Source organism: Theobroma umbraticum, unplaced genomic scaffold (genome assembly GCF_002168275.2).
Source record: "Theobroma umbraticum cultivar Fairchild unplaced genomic scaffold, ASM216827v3 scaffold_81.0, whole genome shotgun sequence".
Classification (NCBI taxonomy): domain Eukaryota; kingdom Viridiplantae; phylum Streptophyta; class Magnoliopsida; order Malvales; family Malvaceae; genus Theobroma; species Theobroma umbraticum.
This window is the reverse complement of record NW_018397268.1, coordinates 1,365,940-1,390,041: the sequence shown is the minus strand read 5'-3', so window position 1 is coordinate 1,390,041 and position 24,102 is coordinate 1,365,940. Positions and strand designations below refer to the sequence as shown.

General features: G+C 33.5%; 2 protein-coding genes and 1 pseudogene across 4 annotated transcripts; all 3 read right to left on the bottom strand.

Moving 5' to 3' along the window:
• Window positions 1-120: 120 nt before the first annotated feature.
• On the bottom strand, window positions 121-4,728 carry LOC110425172 (FtsJ-like methyltransferase family protein). Of its 2 annotated transcripts, none has more exons than XM_021439993.1 (8): window positions 4,588-4,728; window positions 4,345-4,404; window positions 2,002-2,119; window positions 1,835-1,921; window positions 1,677-1,739; window positions 1,479-1,580; window positions 675-924; window positions 121-589 (listed from the first exon to the last, which is right to left on the bottom strand). In XM_021439993.1, exons 3-8 carry the CDS (start codon window positions 2,077-2,079, stop codon window positions 477-479), a joined length of 693 nt encoding a protein of 230 aa, XP_021295668.1. In that variant the 5' UTR covers window positions 2,080-2,119; window positions 4,345-4,404; window positions 4,588-4,728; the 3' UTR covers window positions 121-476. The 2 variants fall into 2 exon arrangements, with proteins under 2 accessions (XP_021295668.1, XP_021295670.1); XM_021439995.1 differs by having other exon boundaries at window positions 4,609-4,683.
• LOC110425168 (scarecrow-like protein 14 pseudogene) lies at window positions 4,048-7,722 on the bottom strand (annotated as a pseudogene). Its single transcript, XR_016351811.1, has 3 exons — window positions 7,588-7,722; window positions 4,609-7,168; window positions 4,048-4,404 (listed from the first exon to the last, which is right to left on the bottom strand). The product of XR_016351811.1 is annotated as a scarecrow-like protein 14 pseudogene (transcript).
• Window positions 7,723-12,893: 5,171 nt separating this feature from the next.
• Window positions 12,894-17,595, bottom strand: TBP1 (telomeric DNA binding protein 1). Its single transcript, XM_021440012.2, has 10 exons — window positions 17,304-17,595; window positions 16,499-16,617; window positions 15,542-16,373; window positions 15,215-15,418; window positions 15,064-15,126; window positions 14,902-14,981; window positions 14,560-14,804; window positions 14,121-14,438; window positions 13,885-13,948; window positions 12,894-13,437 (listed from the first exon to the last, which is right to left on the bottom strand). Exons 2-10 carry the CDS (start codon window positions 16,577-16,579, stop codon window positions 13,213-13,215), a joined length of 2,112 nt encoding a protein of 703 aa, XP_021295687.1. The 5' UTR covers window positions 16,580-16,617; window positions 17,304-17,595; the 3' UTR covers window positions 12,894-13,212.
• Between the last annotated feature and the right edge of the window lie 6,507 nt (window positions 17,596-24,102).

The window sequence follows — 24,102 nt, the reverse complement described above, 5'->3', positions numbered from 1 at the left end:
AGCTTACCTTTCTTGGATACATCATTTATTTTTTCTCTTAAAACAATTGAGATATTAAAATAGATTGTATTTGATATTTGAAAGCACAAATGTTTCTCCATGCAATCACAACTCAAAACAAATTAATAACACCATCAACATCTCACATTTCCACAATTGAGACATACAGAAATACCCTATGTGCAACAAAAGTTATAAGAAGACCTGTCTATCCGGCTACATTGACAAAATTACAAATGACAAGAAAATTAGCATGGCTTTGTTTCTACAGCTGGTTGTTGGGACATGATGATGAGAGCTGAGCAGCTGAAATGAAATGAGCCTGGATATGACCTGTTTTCTCAGTTTTTAACAACAGCATTAGAAAATGGCTGGAACATAAGGTGCAGCAACATTAGGCAGATATAGCTTCATCTTGGCTGCTGGTTGTTGGAACTTGAAGAAGAGACCAACCCAAAAAAATAAACTGATCCTGTCTATGACTGCAAATCTTGACAAATTAAATAAATTTCTCTAGATGATGATCTTGTAGCTTTTGGCCTTGACCATGATGCCTTTTTGAAGAGTGATTTGCAGATCTGGCACAACTCTGCAAACAGCCAGAAGAAAGTGAGAAGTAAATTTCTTTCAATGGTAGCAAAACAGAATAATTGTTTTACAAAGTAGATTTCCACCTTTTATATCCTCGCTCTCCAGAAGCTTAATGACAAGATGCCCTCTGGATAGCAGTACACCATTATCATCTGGACCAGGAGTGTATGACTCTCCTTCACTTTGAAAATTATCTTCTGAAAGGTCGGCAGCTCTACCAACAGCCAAATCAAGTGCTCGCATACCTAACTCAAAGGATAAAGCTGCATCCCTAGTCGTAATTCCAGAAACCAAGGGGCACATATCTGAAAGTATAACCGAGAACCCTTTTTTCTGCATAAACACAAAACCAACCACACCTGTAAGAGGTCCAAGAGACTCCTTTTAGACAAACAGAAGAACCCCCTTGGGACTCACTTTGTGTGGACACAAGTGAACAGTAACCTTTTAGAAACAAAGGGCTGCTCCTTCCATCAGGGCAGCAAGTTTCATTACCAAACTTATCCCCTACAGCATTCATAGTGTCCCCTTAATACCAGATATATCTTTTTTGTTGAATAATTTCTTTCTAGCTGCTCTAAAGTGTATCAAAGCCACAAATGATGCCAAGTTTGGTTTAACATCATCACTATGATATCAAATCTGAATATCTTCCATAGTGCAAAGACAACTTAGGATTCAACAGTGTTTAAGAAATTTGTAAACCTGATTTTATTTGCATATATGGTTGATTAACATATGAAAACAGTTAACAAACATCATTTAATCACTTCAAAAGGCTAATTGGATAAACATTCAAATTCTAACAAGCCCGCAAAAACTCTTAAGAGGTGTAAATTTTAAGATGTTGTATATGCTGATAATAGACATAAAAATTCATATACTACCTGAGGAGAAAGTTCCATAATTTGTTGCTTGGGTAGTTTCATGACATCAGCCGATACAGTTTGAACCCTGGAATCGCAGTGAACAGAAGGAACCTTCACCTTCTGTTCTGCAAACCCCACATTTTTTACACATTACAATCAAACCAAATACAACACTATTGCCCCAAAAGTAATGAATCAATCAAGAAATGAATATACCTTAAGATCAATTCCCACAACAGCCCCACCATTCTTCAATGGACCCAAGCTCTGACAAGCAACCTATAAACACCATGAAATGCCCATAGAATCAAAGGGAACTAAGAAAAGAACAAATACCCATCGAAGAAAGAAACTTGTCCGAGAAAAAGGATAACCTGAAGCCAAGCACCGGGGGCACAACCAAGGTCAAGAACAGCAGAACCTGGCTTTATCAACTTATATTGCTTCTGTATCTGCAGCAGCTGAAAATCAAGCAAGAAAAATGATTAAAAAATTCAACAACAAAAAGGAAAGAAAAAGAGAAGTTAATAAAAATAGAAACCTTGAAAGCAGAACGAGCAACATAGCCAAGGCGTTGAGCTTCCCTGTAGAAAAAATCCGGTGCTCCTGCTCCGCTCATTCTCTCAGCAAATCTCTAAAACCGTCTTCTCAGTTAAACCCTGTTAAGAGTTTTAAGCTCAGTTTTTCTTTAAAGGCCTGAAAGCTCATTTAAGGCCCATTAGTCCTGTAATTATGGGTGGGCCTTTCTTGGATAGGTTTGGGGATGCTCCTCTCGACCCGGTTCAGCATTTCCATTTATTTAAACTCTGTTGGATTGATATTTTTATTATTTATCATTTTATTTTGTTAAAAAATTAAAATCCATATATACATGTATATTGAGATATAGTAATATATGAATGCTTAATAGCTTTAATTATTTACTAATTTTTTAATTATATAAATCTTTTTTTTTTTAATTTGAAGAAGCTAAATCAATTGTTAAATCCATCTTAATCAATCAAATTTTGATCAACAATAAAGCCTATTAAAAGCTGTGCTAAAGGTTAAACATCAAATCCCACATTGTTCATCCTGGTTCGCATGTATATGGCAGTTAGGCATGTCCACCAAATGATTCCTTAACAAAGGGAGAAAGGAAAACGAAATCAAATTCCCATGACCATGACTGATGACTGATGTTTGTTGATTGCTTCTAATTGTTGAGGTACTGGCTTTTATGCTATTCTTGTTACCCTCTCAAATCACCACCTCACTTGGATAATAACAGTGTTTTCTTTTAATTATTATTTTTCGATACATCGTCTTTTTTTCTTTTTACGCAAACTACTTACGCGTGTATAAAATCTAATCATATATCGAAAACTTTTATACCAAAAAATGAAAAGTACCGGAAGAGAGCCGAACCCTAAGTATGAGGAGAATGTTTACTGGTTTTGAGGTATAGTACCAATGGCATGTACAGTATTCTTCAGTATGAGGATTTGGTAAACTCCCCCATGGAAAATGTTAGACATGGCATTTTTAGTCTTTCCTTGTACATAATGCATGACATCAAATGATCAAACGATGGCATTTACAGCATAAAAACAATTCTCTCCCTAACAACAGATTGGTTAGTACTATATAGGTTAATTAACAAGGAAGAATTTGATTATATGACCATAAACCACATCATTTGACTTCTAAAACACGGAATTTATGTACTACGACTGCCTAATCTTGGCGTAAATCTGATTACAACCTTACTTGTAACAACATGATGCATTGTTTGCGTATAAATTTTAAAACTATTTTGACTGAAAAATTTTCACCAGCAGTTCCCTGGTAAGCATTGACCATCTAATAAATTTAAGTGCATATGACTCTTTCTTGCTGTCCATTGGTTAATAACAAAAGGAATTCTTCAACCGCCCTCCTCCTTAAATTATTGGTCCTGGTAAGCAGCAACTATGAGTGGGTAATTATTGAAGACCTTGGGATTGTTCATCCAATCCTAGGCATACTTATACATTAAATAAAGGGTAATCAATAAAGTCTTACTACCACTCACAGATAACAACACTCCACAATATCAAGTCTAAAACATATATAATCTAATATAAAAGCAGGGATTAATCTTTGATGCAGTTGAACATGACAGTGATGGAGATAATGCCGAGTAAGATGCATGCACCAATGCCACTAGCTACAGGATAAAAACTATTAAATAAAAGAGCGAAGCATGAGCAGCAACTTTTTAATTAGAGGTTGACTCCTCACAACAAATTGTCATTATTTCATATTGTAGAAAGAAAGATCTCAGGATTGATATGTTGATGGGGCCCATTTCACTAACTATTCCATCAGATATTGTTAATGGATTTGGTACATCGAAGTTGTTTGTTTTTTTCCATTAAGAAAATGGCAGGAAAGTCTAAACAGTGTTGTATGTTAATGCTACTCATTGGAATTCTATAGCCAATATCATATACAACCGTGAAGCAGCTAAACACCCTTCTCCCCCACGTTGAAAACAATATTAGCAGATATAACTTGAATCCCCAGAGAGGATGTTGATTGCTTAAAGGAAATGTGAGACCCAATGTAAAACAAAGAGAGTTCCATAACCTCTTCAAAATTGACAACAAGCAACTACTTTATGTCGAAGAGATTCTAAATAGCATTTACATTCCCCTAAATTGCTAGCTTTGACCTAACTTCATCGCTGTTTCGTTAAGGTAATGTGGGTGTAAAAGCCATTACCATTGCTGTTATTCCCTAGTACTTCTTATGTAATATGAACATACATGTAATTAACTCAGACCATAACGTAACTGCCAAAGCAATATAGTAATTAGTAAATGATGCATTCATGCTTTGCTAAATAATAACAGGAAGCCACCTCCGATTGAAGTCTTCAACAGCATGAGAAAAAGCCCTAGCAAGATCTTACTTACATAGCCTGTTCAGAAAATACAGTAAATAATTGTCAATATAAAGTTTTTTTTATCCATTGTATGCAACAAAAATGGCAAGATCAGTATGCATATTTTTCTGCATTTGTGTCTTTATATCTAAATGCGTGCATGTAAGTGAGTGTGCAAGTAAGACTGTAAGAGACAGAAGAGGGAGAGATTTTATCTACAATGATATAGGAAGTCAGCACCTCATCTTCGTATATGTGAAATCCATCATGAAATCATAGGCACCAAAGGCTGCAATCCAACCACAAAGCATTTTACAAGACCTTGCCTTCTATGAGTAGTAACAAATATGCACTTAAGAGGCAGACACCCAAGAAGAGAGTGCATAAACAATTCGTCCCTTCCACCCCTGAAGCAACCACCGGTTATCCTCATCAATTACAAAGTCTTTGTGGTAGCATGTATCCACCCTCTCCTTTGCTGTCTTCATGATTTCCTCGTTCAATGGCAACTGCCTAAGCCTAGCCCTTGAAATCCGGACCTGCCACTGCTTGTATGTCTCAAGCCTCTCAATTCTTTCAGCACCCTCACATGCGATGACATTCATTGCCTCCCACCCAAATATCTCCCTCTCAATCAGCATCCGCTCTGGAATTTCACGGGGCACATTAGTCTCAAGCATATCAAATAAAGTGGAATAGTGGAAGAGAGCCTCCCTGAATCTTGTAATGAAGAATGGAGCATTACAGGCACCATTCACAATTCCCAGTATGAAAACGTCAGGATTCATCTTCCTGACCAAGTTCAGAACTTTATTCCTTGGACTCTCCACGACCACAGTCTCATCAAGTAGGTTTCTAAGCCTGTACATGCAGTTTACAACAAGCACCTCATCACTGTCAATCCTGAGGTCCTCAATTTGAATGGTATCCCACTTCTGTGCAATTGCATGGAACTCAAATGGGACTTTGAAAGTCTCTGCATAGTTTGCAAGACGGAGCCCTGTCTCCTCAACCCTTTCTGCTGGGCGGAAACCTGGTTGTGGAAGATCAATCCCTGTAATCCTTAGCTTAGGCGGTCCCCCAGGTCTAGATGAGAGACGCCGTATGAGGCAAGGCCATTGGAAGCCATATAGAATACCAAAATCAATAATGTGAAGCCTAGGTGCATTTTCTGCTAGATTCATTATTGTCTTATTTGAGAAGAAATTTGAGAGCTTCCTAAAAGGACATGCAGCAAGAAACAGATGGTAAGCTTTCAAAACATCGGCAGCTGATGTTGGCTTTGTGATAAGAGCAGTGTAAATCTGGGTCCCAGAGCCAGCTAAGCGTGCCTCTAGGCCATCAGCAAAATAGTGGGCCATCCTCTGCATTCCATCACCCATAGGTGAAGAATGCTGCCTGATTTGCTTCAGCAGCTCATTTGCACTCCTCCGATCATCAGTTGCAACAGCTTGTGCAGAAAGGGTCAGGAGAGTTCTCAAATCCACCACATTCCTTTTACTTGCCTGTTTCTTCCCACGTGCCTTTCCACCAGTAGTCCCTTTCAGTTGTCCATTATGCTGCACATTCTTGCTTGTTTCATCTTGCAAAGCTTTGCGAAGGTCAGTTACACTTTGACAATTTAATAGTACCTTATCAAACATTTCCGAGCTTACAGTGGATTCAGTATAAACTGCCGACTGCTTGTTACTCCTCCCACTCTCTAAATTCACATCCTCAGGATAAGGGTTCTTCTTTCCCCTTGATCCATTCTGTGAGAACTCATTCTTCTCTGCCTTATCAACCACACCTTTAGCCTCTTCCTTTACCTCCTTGAGAAACAATCCATCACTCTCCACATCAACAAACAGGCTCCGGCCATTTGGAAGGAACCTACTTGCTTCTTCAAACCCTTTTCTAAATTGCATGGCAGACTCACTATCACTAAATATTTCAGGAAGCCTAAGAGTACTCACTGGAGAATCCACAAAGCCATCTAGGCCACTACCAGTACTGTTCCCTGAGCTATGGGATGACTGAGAATTGGCCTGAGAAGCAAAGGATGAAGACCTCTGCTCACCCAAATCATGGTTGCACCCAAGATCGACTAAGTTACTGCTACTACTACTAATGCTTGCACTACTACATCTCCAACAACTTTGATCACGACTGTCATCAAAGCTTTCTTGGTTTTGATCAGTAAAAGGTTTCAATTCATATTTGGGAGAAGGGGGATACCTTTGTCCAAGAACCTCATAAAATGATTTCTCTGCAGCTTGAAGTGCTGCTGAGGACTCTTTAAACATGCAGGTCTTATCTTCCATATCTTCTTCCATAAGCATCTGATTAATGTACTTAAGAACCACATCACTGAAATCATAATCCTCATGTGAATCTCCCTCCTCATTCACGCTCGAGGAAGGAGCTAAATTTCTCAGCATTGGAGCAGGTTGCAAAGGAGGAATATCAACATAAGTTTCTTTCTGAAACTTGTCATCAAAATTCCTACCAGATAAGGCCAACACAGTATCATCGTTCACTCTGAATCTATCAACAGAACTGTAAAGTTCCTTCAACGACCGATCCATGACAATATATTTTATAAAGGAATATCACAGTAGAAACCAACACCGATACCCAAATCCAAAATTCTGAACTACCAAAGTTCTTCACTTTCAAGTGCAACATTAAACAACCACAAAGAAAACTCAGAAAGTCCAACCTCAAAGCCAACTCCTCCCCTCTTCTTATCTTGCAACTTGTCCACAAAACAACAGCTTTACAACTACAAACTATTATGTTTCTTCATTCTCAAAATTCCCTAAAAACGTCAAAATAGTATAGCATCAAACATATAGAAATCTGGATCCAAAATAAAAATGAAATCTTCGGACATCATAATAACAAAAAATAGCATCTTTGACCTCTATACGACATAAAGATAAGATCTTTGGACAGTACATAACATATATATATATATATATATAAATCATCTTTTGGGACAGTATAAAACATAAAAACAAACATGTACTCAGAAAATGAATAAAGGAAATGAATATATATATATATGTATATATAAAACCCCAGATAGAAATGATCCTTGTCAGAACAATATAAGAATCAAACAAGGAACAAACAAGAGATTCTTTAAGGTTTAAAAGGACAACCTTAAAAACCCATCAAGCTACTGCTAAACTAACTGTAAAAAGAGCAGAGAAAAGATGAAGAGAAGTAAAGTACCTCAGTGAAAGTTTCACAGAGAGAGAGAGAAGAAAGGCCGAACAACGCTTAACTTTTTGGAGTTAAAGAGAGAAAGTAACCTTATGGTTGGGAACAAAAGAATTGATGTGTTAAATAGGATGACGATGATGATTGTTCCTCCATGGGGATTTAAGGTGGCGGGTGATTGGTTAAATCCTAGCCATCCATTCATGTCATGGCTTTGACACTGACCGTTTGTTTTCTTTAATGATCTTTAATGTTGCTTTTGTTTTTTATGTTTTCTTAAATTATTTTTTCATGTGATTATCATTTTTCTCTATTTTATTTCCACAATTATTTCTCAAAAATTACTACTTCCATATAATATATTCAAGCCCTAATTATCTGATTTAATTAGATGAACACGTAACAAACGTATTAACCCCGGTTCAATGATTAATACCGAATGATCTATCTTTTTAATTATTTTTAAATATTGTCAATTTTTTAATTAAAAAAATCATGATAATTCCGCATTAATGGAATATTATTTAAAAATATTTGCTTCAATTTTTGTTGGTTAAAAGTAGTGTGGGGGTGAATGATTGATGATAGTTATTTCAAAGTGCTAATCATAGCTAAGCTACATCAAGAAAGTCCATCACCTTTCATGAGAGTGGTTTCTTCTTTTATGGAATCATTGCTGGCTCTTTGCTAATATGAACTTGCAATTGTTGGATTAAAGGACAACTTTGTTCATGATTTTTTTTCTAATTAAATAAGGTTATTAATTACATTTGTTATAGTGTCACGTATGAAGTGTTTCAATCTCATATTAAACGGATTAAAAGACCTTTAGATGTTTATAAGCATGTATGCTGCATGATTTTTTAATTTATTTTTTTTAAAAAAAAGTAATTATCCCATGAAATCATGACAAGTTTTGAAAGATTTATATTAAGATCAATTTAGACATATCTAAAAATGATTTGATGTTGTTTTTAACCATTATTAGAATTAAGTAATAAGAATCTTTGCTTACAAATTTTTCCCTAAATCACTTCAACAAATTTGAATTTTTGGTCTTTCATAAATATACTAAAATGGGTTTTTAAAATAGACAGGAAATAATTATATATATATACATATATTATTTTGTTTGAATAATTATAATTAAAATTTTCTCATCAAAAGAATTGTTTTTATAATGTGAAAAGGGGAAGGGTAAGGAAGCAAAATATAGTGAAATTTATTGTGTAGGAATAAACAAATGATGACCATAGACCATGAGGCACGCCATCCCTACTAAGGTCTTTGTGTTATTCATGTTGTCTCTTTATCTGACATGATTAATGCTTTAAGGTTGATCCCAAATAAATTAAGAGAAAGATTTTAAAAAAATTAAATATATGTCTATTTTTATTTTTTATCTCTATATTTTCGAATTTGAACTATTTAATGTATCTCGGTATTGATTCCAATATCTAGTTTTGATTTTATTTTTGAAAATTATATTATTTACATAATATTGTTTAGGATAAATTACATTAATCTCTTTGACTTTTGATTATAATTAAATACGGATCTATTAATTTTTAAAATAAATAATTTGTTCTTAAAGATTTATTTTGGTTAGATACATAAGTTTTACAATTAGTCAACTGTCAATATTTTTATAAATTTAATGATGTGATAATATTTTTAAGATATTTTATTTTTTATTAATTTTAAAAATTATCATTATATAAATTATAATTTTATTTTAAATTTTTTTTAAAAAAAATTTCATCCAGCCATTCTAGTCAACGATTCTCCCTAAGGAAGCCCAAGGAGATCCAACCGAATCTGATATTCCATGATCAGATCTCAAAGTGACCAACCAATATAAGGGAGCATTATCAATTCGTTTGAGAAAAAAGAAAAGAGTGCAAAAAAGAAAAAAAAAATTCAGACATTTCACATTTAATCATTAAAATCGTTTACACATTTAGAACGGAATGTCATTTTGAAAACTGATAGATCAGTGTAATTATAATTAAAAATTGAGTAAATTAGTATATTTTACCTTTATTTTTATTTTTATATTTTTATATTTTTAATTATTTAATGTGTAGATATCAATCTCTAAGTATATGTTTAGTCATATAAATTAGGAGGTTTTAATAATAATAATATTCTCAATAAATAGAACTATAATATATTTGAACACAATAGTTAACAAGATTTGTATATATAAAAAAGTGGAAGCCTCTATCATGCCACAAAGATTATCCACTTAGAATTAATTAGGAATTAATAATATATTATAGATTAATAATGCATGTGATGTTTTGACCCCTTTTCCCTCTTGCCATCCTTATCATCTAGCACTAATACAAATTAAAAATCTTTTCCTTAATTAAACTCACTGACTTAAATTCTTACATTAATTACTTTTTCTAAATTCATGATGGGTGTTACACCTAAATGGAAAGAATTTTTACCGGGTGGGGTCCTATCATTAGAAAGAAATGGAGAGATGCTTAGCTTAGAGGGAGTCAAAACCCAATATTTTTTTTAAAGAAAAATATGATTGAAATTGAGAATTAAGATTAAAGTTAGATAATAAATAATTAAATAGTGTTTTTTTAATGAACGTTACGGAGATGTTAATCGTTCTCCGTAAATAATTGTGCTCTCGAACTCAATTCGAAATTATGTAAACCATGCCTTATTCTCTTTAACGAACCTAATACAAGTTTAAGACTTTGTTAAATAAAATAAGATTTAATCAGATGCCCTTTCACACCTAATCAGAGTATTAAAACCCATTTTTAACTAGGGCAAAGACTTGTCGAAATGAAATGATTAGTCCTTTTTGTAATACATGAGAATAAAGAACTAATTTATTGTAATTAATTGATAAAAAAAAAAAAATTTCCCTTCCCTTCCCATCCACATCAAAGCAAAAGATAAGGTCATTGTGTTGTCAAATTATCAGTGATAAAGATACTTGCTAAGCCTAAAGTGTCTTTTTTTTTTTTTTAGGTTTTTGGAACCGACACTTACTGATTTCACTATTTTGATATAATTAAAGTAAAGAATTTTTATTTATTTATTTATTGAGGTAGAAAGTAAGGAATTTTGTGAAAACTATTCTATTGGTTTTTTTTTTACTATAATTCCACCAAATTATCTATGCCCACAGTAAAAAAAAAAGGGGCTGACTGTAACTTCTAGGAAGAATCAAGCCAAAGGTAAAAGTAGTCTCTTAGGTTTTGATTCAATGATTTTTGTCATAATGTAATGAAAAAACAAAACAAATTGACAAGACAAGATCATGGGCCCAAAGGCATTAGTCAAGGAGGATCAGAATTTGGATTGCTCTGTCCAAGTTTTCCAACCATGTGTGTGGACTGAAATCACACAAACATGGGCCCACAACCCTTAATGATCTATCCATCTTGGGTTAGATTTTGATTTTTTTTTTCCTTTTTTTTTTGTTGAGTTTAATCACTGATGGACTTATCAACTAAATATCATGATTTTTGAAACGGTCTAAATTGCTTAACTATTCAAAAAAAGCAAAGGAATCCAATCTCTTTAATACTCACATCACAAGTAAATATTGATACGTAAATTATTATAATTGACGTGCATCAAGTGCATACATTTCGTTAAATAATCTAAAAACGATAAATGCATTAATAATATTAATATTAAAAGTTAATTTTTTTAAAAAATCTCAAATTCGAATATTGAGATAGAAAAAGATCGTTCTCGATTATCTAATCTAGCATCTAACAGATCTCGAAGAGAGAGAATGGGCTTTCAAATCAAGCCCGTAATACGGTGTCGTATAGGAGAACAGGGACCTTAGGCCCATGATATGGAAATTGGATTTAGGCTTTACAAAATTAAAAAAAAAAGGGTTTGATAAATGAAATTATTCTTGAAGAATATGCCCCAAATTGGCAGTGGTCACCTTGATGTTTAAGTAACCAAGTTGATTCCATTGCTTTCCACAAAGAAAGTGATATGAAATCAGATATTGGATCCCCTAAAATTTGATAAAATAAAAAGAGGGAAAAAAGGGTTTTTTTTTTTTAGTGAATTACAAACATATCCCACCAAGAAATTTAATAATTGGACTGCAAAAGGCTTCTCCTGTGTTATATAGTTGGAAGGATCATATAATTCAGCATTAAGTAGTTCTTAGACTCTATCATAATTCAATCTTCATAAGACAAAACATCTATATTTTAATTAAAAATAATTGGTCAAAATTGAAGTAAAATTAATCCGAAAATCTAAAATTAAGAGAAAATAATGGGGTTTTTTTTTTACTAAATCAGGGGATCCTATTTAAGTCAAATTACTCTTAGATATTTACTACATTGAGTATAAATTCGACAAATCAAGGTGTAGTATGTCATTAACAAATTCACGCTCTATCCCAAAATCTTTTTCTTTTTGATTTTTAACACATATTAAGAATTTTTTTTATTTTTATGTATTTCGTATCATAAATTTAAGGTAATTTTATAATATTAAAATATTCATAAAAATAATCATGAAACCAAATTATTAAGATATGAATCCGTAAATATTCCATGATGATTCTTTTCACAGATTAATTACCCTAAATTAAAAATTATTTTCGTTTTTAATATTTTTCTCTATCATGCCATTAGAATCAATAAATTTAAATAGCCCCAAGAGCCCAAAGACCTCATTGAAGAGCATACAAGCGACCACCATGACTTGCTGGGAAGGTGCAGAATCCCCACTTCCCCATCTTCACTGCATGTGCCTGAACATGTGCTTTATTTATTTATTTAATAATATATCAAATTTCATGGTTGCGTAAATATGACCAAGATCTCTCTCCTTGCTGTTGCCTGTTCCTACGTCTCTCCCAATGTTTGATTTCAAGTGCCTGAATTCCTACGAAACGAAAGAGCTTTTGATTGACTCAGTCACATGGTGTAACGTGCAAGGAACAAGAACCCAAGTCTAGAACATGAAGCAAAGTCCTTCGCTTTGCTGTCTAAAACTAACCCAAACTTTGCTTAGCATCAAACAAGGTTTTGGTAAGGTTTTGTGTGCTTTAAAGGATCGGAGGTGGAAAATGGTGTTAAAACTTGGAACCTAGAATTCAGATCATAGAACAAAGATAGATGTAAGAAAGAGGAATCAATTATCAATCCCAATGGAAAACCCAGAAATCTAGAGGAACATCTACTCGTTCCTTGTGCTTAAATCTGTTGAGTAGCATTCATAATTTCTGACAGTGACAGGCAACTCTCCAATCCCAACAACTATTTCTTCATGTGAATGCAAATATGGTTGGTAAAACTACCACAAAAATCAAATAAGTGAAAATATTCTATTGACAAAACGAAGGGAAATACAAACTACAGGAATCTCTGTTTCTTCTTCTTTTTTCTAAGTTCAATGATACGAATTACAAATTTAAATCAAATGAATTGGGGGGAAGAAACGAACGTCCTCTAAAATCTGGTTAGAACGAACTTTATTTCATTGAATCATTTACAGATGCCAATGGTTCCACGATGGGAAGCTGGCAATGAATCAAGTGAGTGTGAGAATATTACATAAATGAGAATCATTTTGTACATGTTTCTTTCTCCCTGTTCTTGTCAATGTTTTTACCTTTCTTTTTTACATAATCACGGTTGGAATAGCTGCTCCAACTCCGTTTCTGTCAGCTTGGGTGTCGGTAAGCCTCAAAGTTCCAGCATGATGCTTGCCTTGTTGTTTAGCTTGATGCTGAGACCAGTAGGCATGAGCTGCCAAAACCCTGTCCAAGAGTTCCTGGGGTACGGGCTCTCCTCTTCTTTGCTGGGGGGAAATTTTTGCAGTGTGAACCAAAGTTTTCCATTTATCCTGCAGACAACAGTGACACATAATTAGTAACAGTCAATCCAACTAATACCAACAAAATATTTCCAATTGTGCAAAACGCATTACTTAATGAACGGCCTGTCTGATAAATGCAAATATAAGCTCAGAGATCAGTGACAAAATCGAACTAGCACTGCATATGGGAATGAAAAGAATTATCAAAAGCCTAGGTTATACTAATAGGCATAAGACACTAATCAAGATTCAGCTAGGTCGTGCCCCAATTTTATACGCTTTTTGTAGAAAGCATGGTAGACATCACAGAGAGTAAAATCATTAAATAAAGGTCACTGGTTGTCTGGCAGCAAACTGATTACATTCTCAACTGAACCCCCAGGAATCTGCTCTATTGGTTATCCTTCATGATATCCCTTCATCACCCATGTCCCTTTCATTACACAAGAATAGTAAAAAAGACAAGTATTTTACCTTTAAATCCACATAAGTTCGATGGTCAGCATTCTCAAAAGCTCGCAATTTAACATCACGCCACCTGCAGAAGCCAGAAGGAGAATGACTTTTAAATTCTGGACATCCTTATAAGCTGCATTCTCTTCAACAGAGCGAATAGAAATGATTGCTTTTACCCTTTTCAGCAAACCCATGAAAATGGGGAGTCAGAAGCACAAGAAACATAAGTAGAATAACAGCACAGGAAATTATACCTTCCAGTGCCAAGCTCCTCAACTGCTTGTACCAATGCTTCTACTTCTGACACAGAAAATGGCCTCCTTGTTCGACGCTGTGCAAGCTCGGATTTTCTACTTTTCTGGTTGACAGGAACAACAGCTAGAGCCTCAACGTTCATTGCTGGAACCGGAACCAGAGCTCTAGACTGTGGCAGACTTTGGTCAGTTAGCATGTCAGTTATGGAGGAAACCGGTTCATGATTACTATCCACATGATTTGCTGAATTGGTCAGTGAAGGTGGGTCAGGTGAGGGATCAAGAATCCCTGTATCTACAGCTGGAGTGGCAGGAGAGCTGAGAACCAAGCACTAATTAATCAAAAGGTACAAGTAACTCATAATGTATATGCATGTAATAAAGTGATTTAAAACAACAAAGATTTGTAACAACCTATAATGAAACATCCAAAAATCACCTTGTTAAATTTTGAGGAGCTGCATCACATGATAGTAAAAGTGGTGGTTCTTCAGAGCACACAAGTGGAGGAGCTTTAGCTGGACCAGGCTCCAAAGTGAAACCAAGAGCATCCAGATTGTCCTCACAGGAAATACCAGTCTGTGATAGAGTTCTGCTGTCATCTCTCACCTTCTTCCCTTGAAGGAGTACCCCAACACGTATTCCACCTCCAAGTAAAGCAGCCACTGCCTCCATTACTGTCCTCTGCTCACATTTAAGTAACACCAATATAAAAAGTTAGAAACCATGCATTAACTAAATACTATATTCATTAATGAAGAAAGAACACGTATTTCTATACCTTCAGTGAACCGACAGTTGCAGTCTCTGGCACCTCAACATAGAGTTCTGGAATCCTAAGGGACTTAATGCTGAATTTCACTGTACAAAAGAACAAATCTTGAATAAGACATTCCACTAAAGCAGAAGAAAGTAAGCCGCAATCCATCAAAAATAATTTTACCATGAGAATCGTTGGATGGGTGGGATGCTTGATGACCTGTAAGAAAGGAAGATACCCCACATCCTACAGAGCAGAATAAAATTGTTCAGCAAAACTAGTTAACATCTCTAAATCAAAAAGTACTAATAAGATAATTGCAGTTGGGAAGCACCTCCGTGGGACAATGCAGCTGAGCTACTCTTATCTCCATTCAAAACCTTCCCAGGTGAATTAGAAACACTTTCACTACTGTTCCCTCCATCAGAAGTTACTATTGAGCTACGGTCAAAGAACTTCCTCCTTTTATAAAGTGTGTCATATTGACATCTGTCATAGTTGTAACATGTTTTCCGCTTGCGATATAGAGGCTTTATTCCTAAAGTATCCCAAAAACAAAAATCAGCAAGAGAATAATTCATGAACATCAACATAAGATGGTAAATGAACTTCAATTACAAATGGACATGCAATGAAAGCTAAAATTGTTGGAACCACTCACCAGCTCTAGAATTTTCAAAATCGTTCAACTTCGGAGCAACTTTCCAGTATTTGGATGTCAGCAACTTCCTTATTCTTCGGTCTCCAATACGTGTTGGAGGCCTAGAAGCCTTAAACCTGTTGCTAACTTTATTAAACCTAGAAAAGTTTTCATCATCATCTCTACTACCTAACTTAATATCATTCCTATGCCTTGAAAAAGAAGCATTAGGAACAGGGTCCCTGCGTGATGGCAATTTGACATCTCTGTCAGAATTAATGGGTGGAGGAAATGCCATAGACAATTCCGCCGAATCCTTTGAGGGGCAAGTATTAGCAATATGCAAAGCCCCAGTCTCCAAACCCCTGGTGTCTTTCTCTTGCTTAAATCCATTCTCACTTTTACCATCACACAACTCCCCAATATCAGGGGAGTTCCCATTCACATTAGCATTACCAGGAAAATTCCCATATGCTACATTGCCTTTGCAAATTCCAGACTTTGAATCACCGCTGATTTGCTGTGTCTTTATCAAAGTGCGTTCCAAAATGGCGTCATTCTCAGCATGAGTAAATTCCTTCAAATTGTCACTGTTTTCAGTAGTTGACTCAGAGGCGACAACACTGGCTTCACAGCTTCCTTGCTCAAAGCATTCAGTTTTCATCGGCTTATCATCATACTGAATTTCCTGTTTAATGACATCTTTACCTATGGAGAAATGATCATGACCTTCAGACGCATTGCTAGAAGCAGAACTTTCACTCTCCTGCAATAGCTTCCCAGCTAAAGAAGCTAACAATTCAAACGCGCAAATTTGACTGTCATCAACAGTCCTCTTACTCTGACCCCTCCTCTGCAACCAACAACAACCATCATTTTTGTTCATCAAGTTAGATCAAAATTCAACATAACCAAAAACTAGGCATAAATCAACATGCAACCTTAAAAACCAAGTTACCCAAAAAAAAAAAGGCATACCCGAATTGATCGAGGGGCTCGAGGTATTTTCGGAACATTGAAGGCGTTAAATCCATAATCCAACCTCTTCTTAAACACCATATCTCAGCATATAAGACAATTCAACTCATTCAAAGTCCCTGTAAAAACCAATCCAAAAATAGAAATAGCCCATATATCAGTATAATTACAAAGATAAACGCACCAAACCTTATAATTACAAAAATGACCCAAATTCATTTTGCTTTATTTAGATAAGCAGATCCATAAGCAAAAACCCAGGAAATTAAAAAATTTAACTATAATCCCTAAAAGTAAAAGATCAGAAAAGGAGAAATCAAATGGCCAGCATTGAAAGAAAGAAAATTGAACCAATCAAAGTAGAGATCCCAAAACTCATAATAGTACTATTTCAAAAGAAGAATATTGTTGCGTAACTTTGATAAAGTTCAAAATTCCGTTAAAATTACATTTCCACAGTAGAATTTAAATTTAAATATGATTGAAAACCTCCAAGTCAAACAAGAATTTAAACCATTATTCGCCAAAAAAAAATAGAGGTCAATTTCTCATTCTCTTTTAGCAATTACTTTGAAATTAGAAACCAAAATGAAAATACCATAAACCTCAAAATTCATCAGAAATTTAAAATTTCCATTGGAAACAGATCAGATCCCGATCCAAATAAAAATTGGAATCGAAATTCACTTACGTAAATCCCAATTTGCCTCATAATTTGGCATAATTCAACGAAAAAAAATGGAAAAAAGGAGGCAAGAATTCACCTAAGAAACAACAACAGAAAAGATAGAATGCAAACACTCACCTTTTAAATTGATACGAACTTCAGTTTCTTAAATCCCTGTATACATTTATACAAAAAAATAGTTTTAAAAATGAAAATTGTCCAAAGAAAATTCCTTGAACGATTCCTGAGAAACAGAGATCGGAGAATCCAAACAATCCCCAAATTTAATTCAATTGAAATTCATATAAATAAGATCTAATTTTTTTTCTTTCTTTTTTTTTTTAAATAAAAAGTTTTATGTGGTTTGGAATGGAGAGGAAAATTTTAAGACAAAAACCCTTCAAAGAAAAACCACCAAGAAAATGAATAAATAAAAGAGGGAGAGCTTAAACCCCATATATCTTTATAGTTATTGACCACAAAACCGGATGAGCCGGTTGATTACCGGCAATAGAAGGTAATTAAAACCCCCCTCTCTTTCTCGGCTGTGACCGGTTCTTAACCCCTTCTTTGTATCCGAAAACCAGATAGGTAGTGCCACGTGGATGCCGTCATGTTTGTAGGAAAGCTTGTCAGATTTCTTTTTATTTATTTTTTAATTTATCCGGATAAGAAAATTAAGAATATTTCATGGATCGGATTTTTTGTGGGCGTTTTTAGTTTTGTTTCGTGCACTCGTTTTCTCATTGGTTTTGTTTTGCAAGGTTTACATGAAAGGCATTTTATTATTTTATAATAATTAAAAATTATAAAAATATAATGAATCACAAACATATTGGACTTACAAAAATACAAATAATATATTAACTTATTAACAATATTTTTAGTTTTTTTAATAAATTTTGATTAATTTATTTTCATATATATGAAAAAATAAAAAAGAGGAAGGTGATTAGAACTTTAGATTTTATTTAATTTTATTTTTCTTACAAGAGATTATAACCGCTGTGGTAATTAAACTTAGTTGGTAAGTAAATACAAAATAAAAATCTTTATCTCTTGAATGAAAATATCTTCGTAGCTTGTATTGGTGAGTATTGATCAATTTAATAAATCGATCAAAATTGATTGAATTCAGTTTATTTAGTTACTCAATTGATTTTTAATGTTCAAAATTTATAATAAAAAATTAATCATTAATATTATTAATTAATTCTTTTATATAATATAAAAAGTTGAACAAAATAGAAAAACTAATTGAATCGACAAAACATAAGTGGATTTCGATTATTTAGATTTTAGGATATAATTTGATCAATTTGATTATTTTTATGAAAATGCAAATAAATTAATTTTTGAAAATTTTAAATTAAATCAATCAATCATTCATCTCTAATAAATTATATTGAAAGCAAAAAAAAAACAAAAAAGGAGATTTTATTAATCTTTTTGGGTGCGGATGATTACTAAGTTGATCATGTATTTTGATATATCGATAAGAATCGATTTTTTTTCCCTTATTAACACAAGGAAGAGTAATGTATATATGTAAATATTAAACAAATAAAAATAAAAAAACTAATGCATATAGCTTGGTGGTTAGTGATCATATTTTAAAGTCACCAAGCTTTATATTGATGTGCTAGTCTAGTGGTCACATTTCATTAAAATAGTGATAATTAAACAACAATTAGTTAGTGTCTCATCATTGCATTAATAGTATTTGAAAATAATACCACTAATCTCGTCAAATCTCACACTTATATTATAAAAATGAGATTTACAAAAACACCCTTAATTTTTCTAAATTAAAAACAAAGCTAAGATGAAATAAAAAAAAGACAAGATTCAAAAGTTTGGTAACTTCTTACCTAACCTTCTTTTAAACCATTGTGTTTAAAAATAATAATTTATATGCTAATTCTCCATCATTTTTTATTTTTATTTCTCTTTTACATCATCCAGTAATTTTAGAGTCGAAATAGATTTTCATATCAATAAATTATTCAAATAAGACAAAAATTTACAATCAATTTAAGTGATTATGATTTTTAATTTTAATAGTCAAATATATTATTTTATAAAAAAATTTTGAATTTGACCGTCTTAATTTAAATTTCATATAAGTGTGGTTGAATCAAATACCTGGATACGGATTTTTATCATTTTCGAACCTATTATTATCAATCATTCAATTACATACATTTATTAAATGAAAAAAAATAAAAAAGCAAGGGTAGATTCAAAAGATTGGCAACTTCTTACCTACCCCTTTAAACCATTGTGTTGAAGGATAATAATTTATAAACTAATTCTCTCTCATTTTTACTCTTAATTTATATTCAATTAAAACAAAAATTTACAATCAATTTAAGTGATTAAGATTCTTAATTTTAATAATTAAATATATTATTTCACAAAAATAAAAGTTTGAATTTAACCCCTTTAATTGAAAATTCATATAACTAGTGTTAAATCAAATGCCCGGATATGGGTTTTTATCAATTTCGAACCTTTTATTATCAATCATTAATTGCATATTTTTGAAGCTTAATTACATACATCTGTAAAATTAAAAATAATAAATTCATTATTTATGAAAATAAAAAAAAATGCCTGCTGATGCATGATAGTGTGGTGATATGTCCAGTCAGCAATGTGTTTTAAATTTTAAGTTTTAGTAGTCTTTTTGTAATAAAAATAATTATTTTTTTTATTATTATTATGTGGTTGGGAAAAAGGGGTTGAGAGCTCAGAAAGTACCAAAAACGAGTGGCCCAAAGACCGACGATTATCCCATCAAAAAAGGTTGTCGGGATTATCTCTGTCTTTTATTTTACACCAAACAAAAAATAAATAAATAATAACAATAATTCGGAAACTACTGCCGGTTTCCCGGTTTGCCAAGTGGCGATAAACTAGTCAAGGAAGTGTTAGGTTTGGACACGTGTCAGTTAGGGGAGAGTCAAAGAAAGGAGGAAGGGAAGATAGCGGTGGATTGGGTCTGGTTGGGGTTTTGGTTGGCTACCCTTAAATTTTAGGCCTTCAGCCATTTCATTGGTTTTGGTTGGCTTACTTGATAGGGTAGGCCAAATCAACCCTTGGAATAGGCTAAGAATATTCGATGGCTATATGTCCCTTTTAGTTTTCTCCTTTTTTTTAAAAACAAATTTTTCTCTCCAATTTTTATATATAAAAAAGGATTTATAGATTGAAAATATTATTATTTTCACTGTCAAACAAGGAAATAAGTTTTATACCTTTTTTTTGTAATATTATTTTATTTGATATACATAAATTATTCATGAAAGATATAAAATTCGTAACAAAATTGAAGATAAATAGTTAATTTTATATGAATTTTACTATTTTTAAAAGTGAGTGAACAATAGCAAGTCGAAACTTTTGAGAATAAAAATTAAATCAATTATTTTTTTGCATAAATAAATCAACCTAATTTCTAATTGCATAGTTAACATCAAGAGAGTTTGGTAAGAATGATAGTGTCCCTTCTTCTTAAGTAAAACAAAAAAAAATTGATGAATCCAATAGTCATCCATTGCTTTTGCAAATGTCTGACTTTAATTATTATTATTATTATATAGAGATTTTAAAATAAATTATTATTATTTTATATATCATCGATGGAGTTTTTAAGGGAATAAAATCACATAAAATCTGAAAATCATGCTTTTTTTTAATACACACAAAAAACATGTAATAAAATTTTATTAATCTAATTAAGGTACGATTGGCCAACCAAAAAATAAAATTCCAAAACCCTTTGATTATTTTAATCATAACCCATTGAACTTTATGAGGTTATAATCATGAACAATGGCAAAATGACCTTTAACTTTTCTTCCTTTATTTTCTTCAAGCATGTGATGTTATAGGAGGCAAGGAAGCATCCATTGGAGGTGAAGGGAATCTTCGTAAATATAATAACAATGGTTATTTGCTTCTTTCTTTTTTGGTTCAATTATTTCTGCCTATTCCTTAAAGAAGGGAATCTAATGTGGATAAGCTATGTCCTATAAAGCATATATAAAACCATGCTACAATGATTATGCAAAAGTAGTAAGGTTAATGTCTCAAGACACCCATGGCTTAGAAATTGAAAATTTAGGAATAAACTTTTACAGTATTAAAAAGGAAAAAAAAATTTAATAAATTTAATATTACTTTAGAAGGGGGTTTTCTCCCTTGGAAACCCACATGACATCTTCAAGAAGAACAACAAGGGAATCCTTGTGACCTCAAAAAGAGATGAAAACAAAGGCAAAAAGCATGTGATAGCTTGTGGATACAGCATTTCTTTGTGAGATAAGCCAGCTGACTGTCCTAAAGAGAGAGAAAGAGAAACTTCGCCCCAAGAAAGAGACAAAACATGGGTTCTAACCCTTTTTTTATCTATAGTTTTGGCCTTATGGGAAAAGAGATCTATGAACTTGCTTGGAGGAGAAGGGTGTATTAGTTAGGTTATACCTTAGCTTATAAATCAAGATTCATTAATTTTGGAGTAAGTAACTTCACACCTCTATATATATATAGAATATGAACGGTTTAAATTGAATGAATTATGCGAGTTTATGTTCTTTTTAACGAAAGTAACAATCCTTAGACAGTACGAAGTATACGCGAAACCAAGCCTGGATTCATTTACTGATGAATTGGCTGAGAAATATGGATCTGGAAGACTGAAACTTTGCTAGAGGGAGCAATGAGTAGGGCACCAGGATTTTGTGTCAAGGGAGTGTCAACTTGCACATGCCTAACGAGGTTGGTTTTCTAGCTGTCCAAGGCTGTAAATAGGATGAATCTTGCTGGAGGAGTTAGCTAGTTAGGCCCTATGGCTCTTTTTTATGTTCAAGCAGCCTGCCTTTTGAGTGAACCTGGGTGTATATCTCATTCCAATTTCCAGGCTTGCAAACCTGTAGTCATTCAAGAGCAAAACTCTTATGCCCATGGCTCCCTGTCACATGGCAAATGAAAAAAAAGGAAATTAATTAGGTCAATTCGCCTAATTAGAAAGTGGATTAACTTCCCATCTCACTCATTAAACCTTGGATACCAATGAAAGGAAACTTCAAAGGTCAAAACCCAAGATTTGTAGTCAAATTAAAACAACTGTGCCATTTTCTAATAAGTTAGGCAGATAAAAATATGACCAAAGTCTACCAGCTTGTCAATTTTTTTTCTACTTTTCTATATATTTTTTTTGTGCTTATGCAGACGTTGCTGCTCCAAATATCAGAATTCAAAGTGATGGGCAACAGAATATTTATGAGAAATTCTCTAATAATTTTTTTCTTATCTTCATTAATAAATGTCTGAAAGCACCAATTCCGATTGACTAATGGATGAAACTTACAAACAAAGATAAACCTTTCATAATGATTTTCTTCATATTGGATTGGCAGTTGAGCAACCTTTTCAAGATCCCAAAAATATGTATAGACTGTATTAGCCTTGTTCTTATATTCAAGAAAAATTATATAAGGAATCAAGTTTAAGTCCTCTTAATCACCTCATCACCCTAACTCCTAACATCATCATTTTCAGGTAAAGGGTTCAAACCTCTTTACCTGGGCTTGAACCCAAAGCTTGGAAGTGCATCTGCAATTTTCACAGGAGCTATGGGAGGATTTGTTCATTGGTTCTTGATTCATGTCACTTGGAATATGTTCTTGGAATTGTTCAAAACTTAAGTTTCCTTCTTATGAATCTCTCAGAAGGTGTTGAAATAATTTGATCTCAGAGCTTTTTGGACATTGTTTCTTGTTGAAATCATTTGATTTTTTTCTCTCTTTATTTGCATGGATAAGAAATTCATTACAATTCACAAGAAACATTTTGACCTTTCAATGTTTCAGTCATTTTTCCTAGCAGTCAAAGAAGGGCCAGTTTGTTTGGTCAACAGGTGAAGAGATACATAAATCTGCATAGTCTGATGGAAGAGGTGGGCTTGGGCCATAGCAAGGTCAAGCTTGTTTGAGACCTCTTTCAAGCCTGGGGACGGTTGATTTGATGTGTAAATTGAGAACAAATAAGCATTGCGTGCTATCTCCTGAAAGCTTCAACCGGCAAATAAGGATGCAGCTTGAAGCAACAAAGATTGTGTTGCAAAGATTCTATCTTAATTGATAAGCAAAGATGATCACTTGCCTGACCCAGTAACAGTCACTGCATGCACTATAGCTAGGCTTTTGAGTTATCAGATTGTTATTATATATGATATTTGTTGTGGAGAAGCATCTGCCTCAGATGACTTATATGTATGGCATGTTGCTCATTTTCCTCTTTGTAGTGGGGTGATGACTGAAATGAGTAGATTTGGCATACTGGAACCTGCCGGGCCAAGATATTTGCTCTTGTTGACTCCTCAGTTCATAATTATGAACCACTGATAGCTCATAGCCTTTTCTCACACAAAGGTTGCTCAGAAATTATGTATAAGCAATTAGAACCCTATGACTAGTTGATTCTCAAATTTGTCTCCATATGTGCGGAAAAATGATGTTGTTTTGAGCAAAAAGAGTGATTTTCAGAGCAATTTGTGAAGTTAAATGAAGAAATGGCAACTGCTGACTGCCTTTAGTTGTTTCTATGATCCAAAACGTTGGGCCGGACATGGTCTGCAATTTGGAGAACAGGTTCCTTATGCAGTTAGCTAACACGGCAGCCCGAAATTGGGATTCACCTAGTATTTCATACGATTGCTCCAGTTCCTTCTGAATTTTTTTTCCTGGAAATCCAAAAGATCAGCATCTGATCTTGCAGCTGAAAATTGAAAAAACCATGAATTCTTTTGTCAATTCTCTCTTGTCCGACCCAATAACAAGTACTAAATTGCATAAGTTAGGCATCACGATCCACATCAATAAGTATTATCTATTTTTTATCACACAAAAAGAAATTTATAGATCGAAGTTGA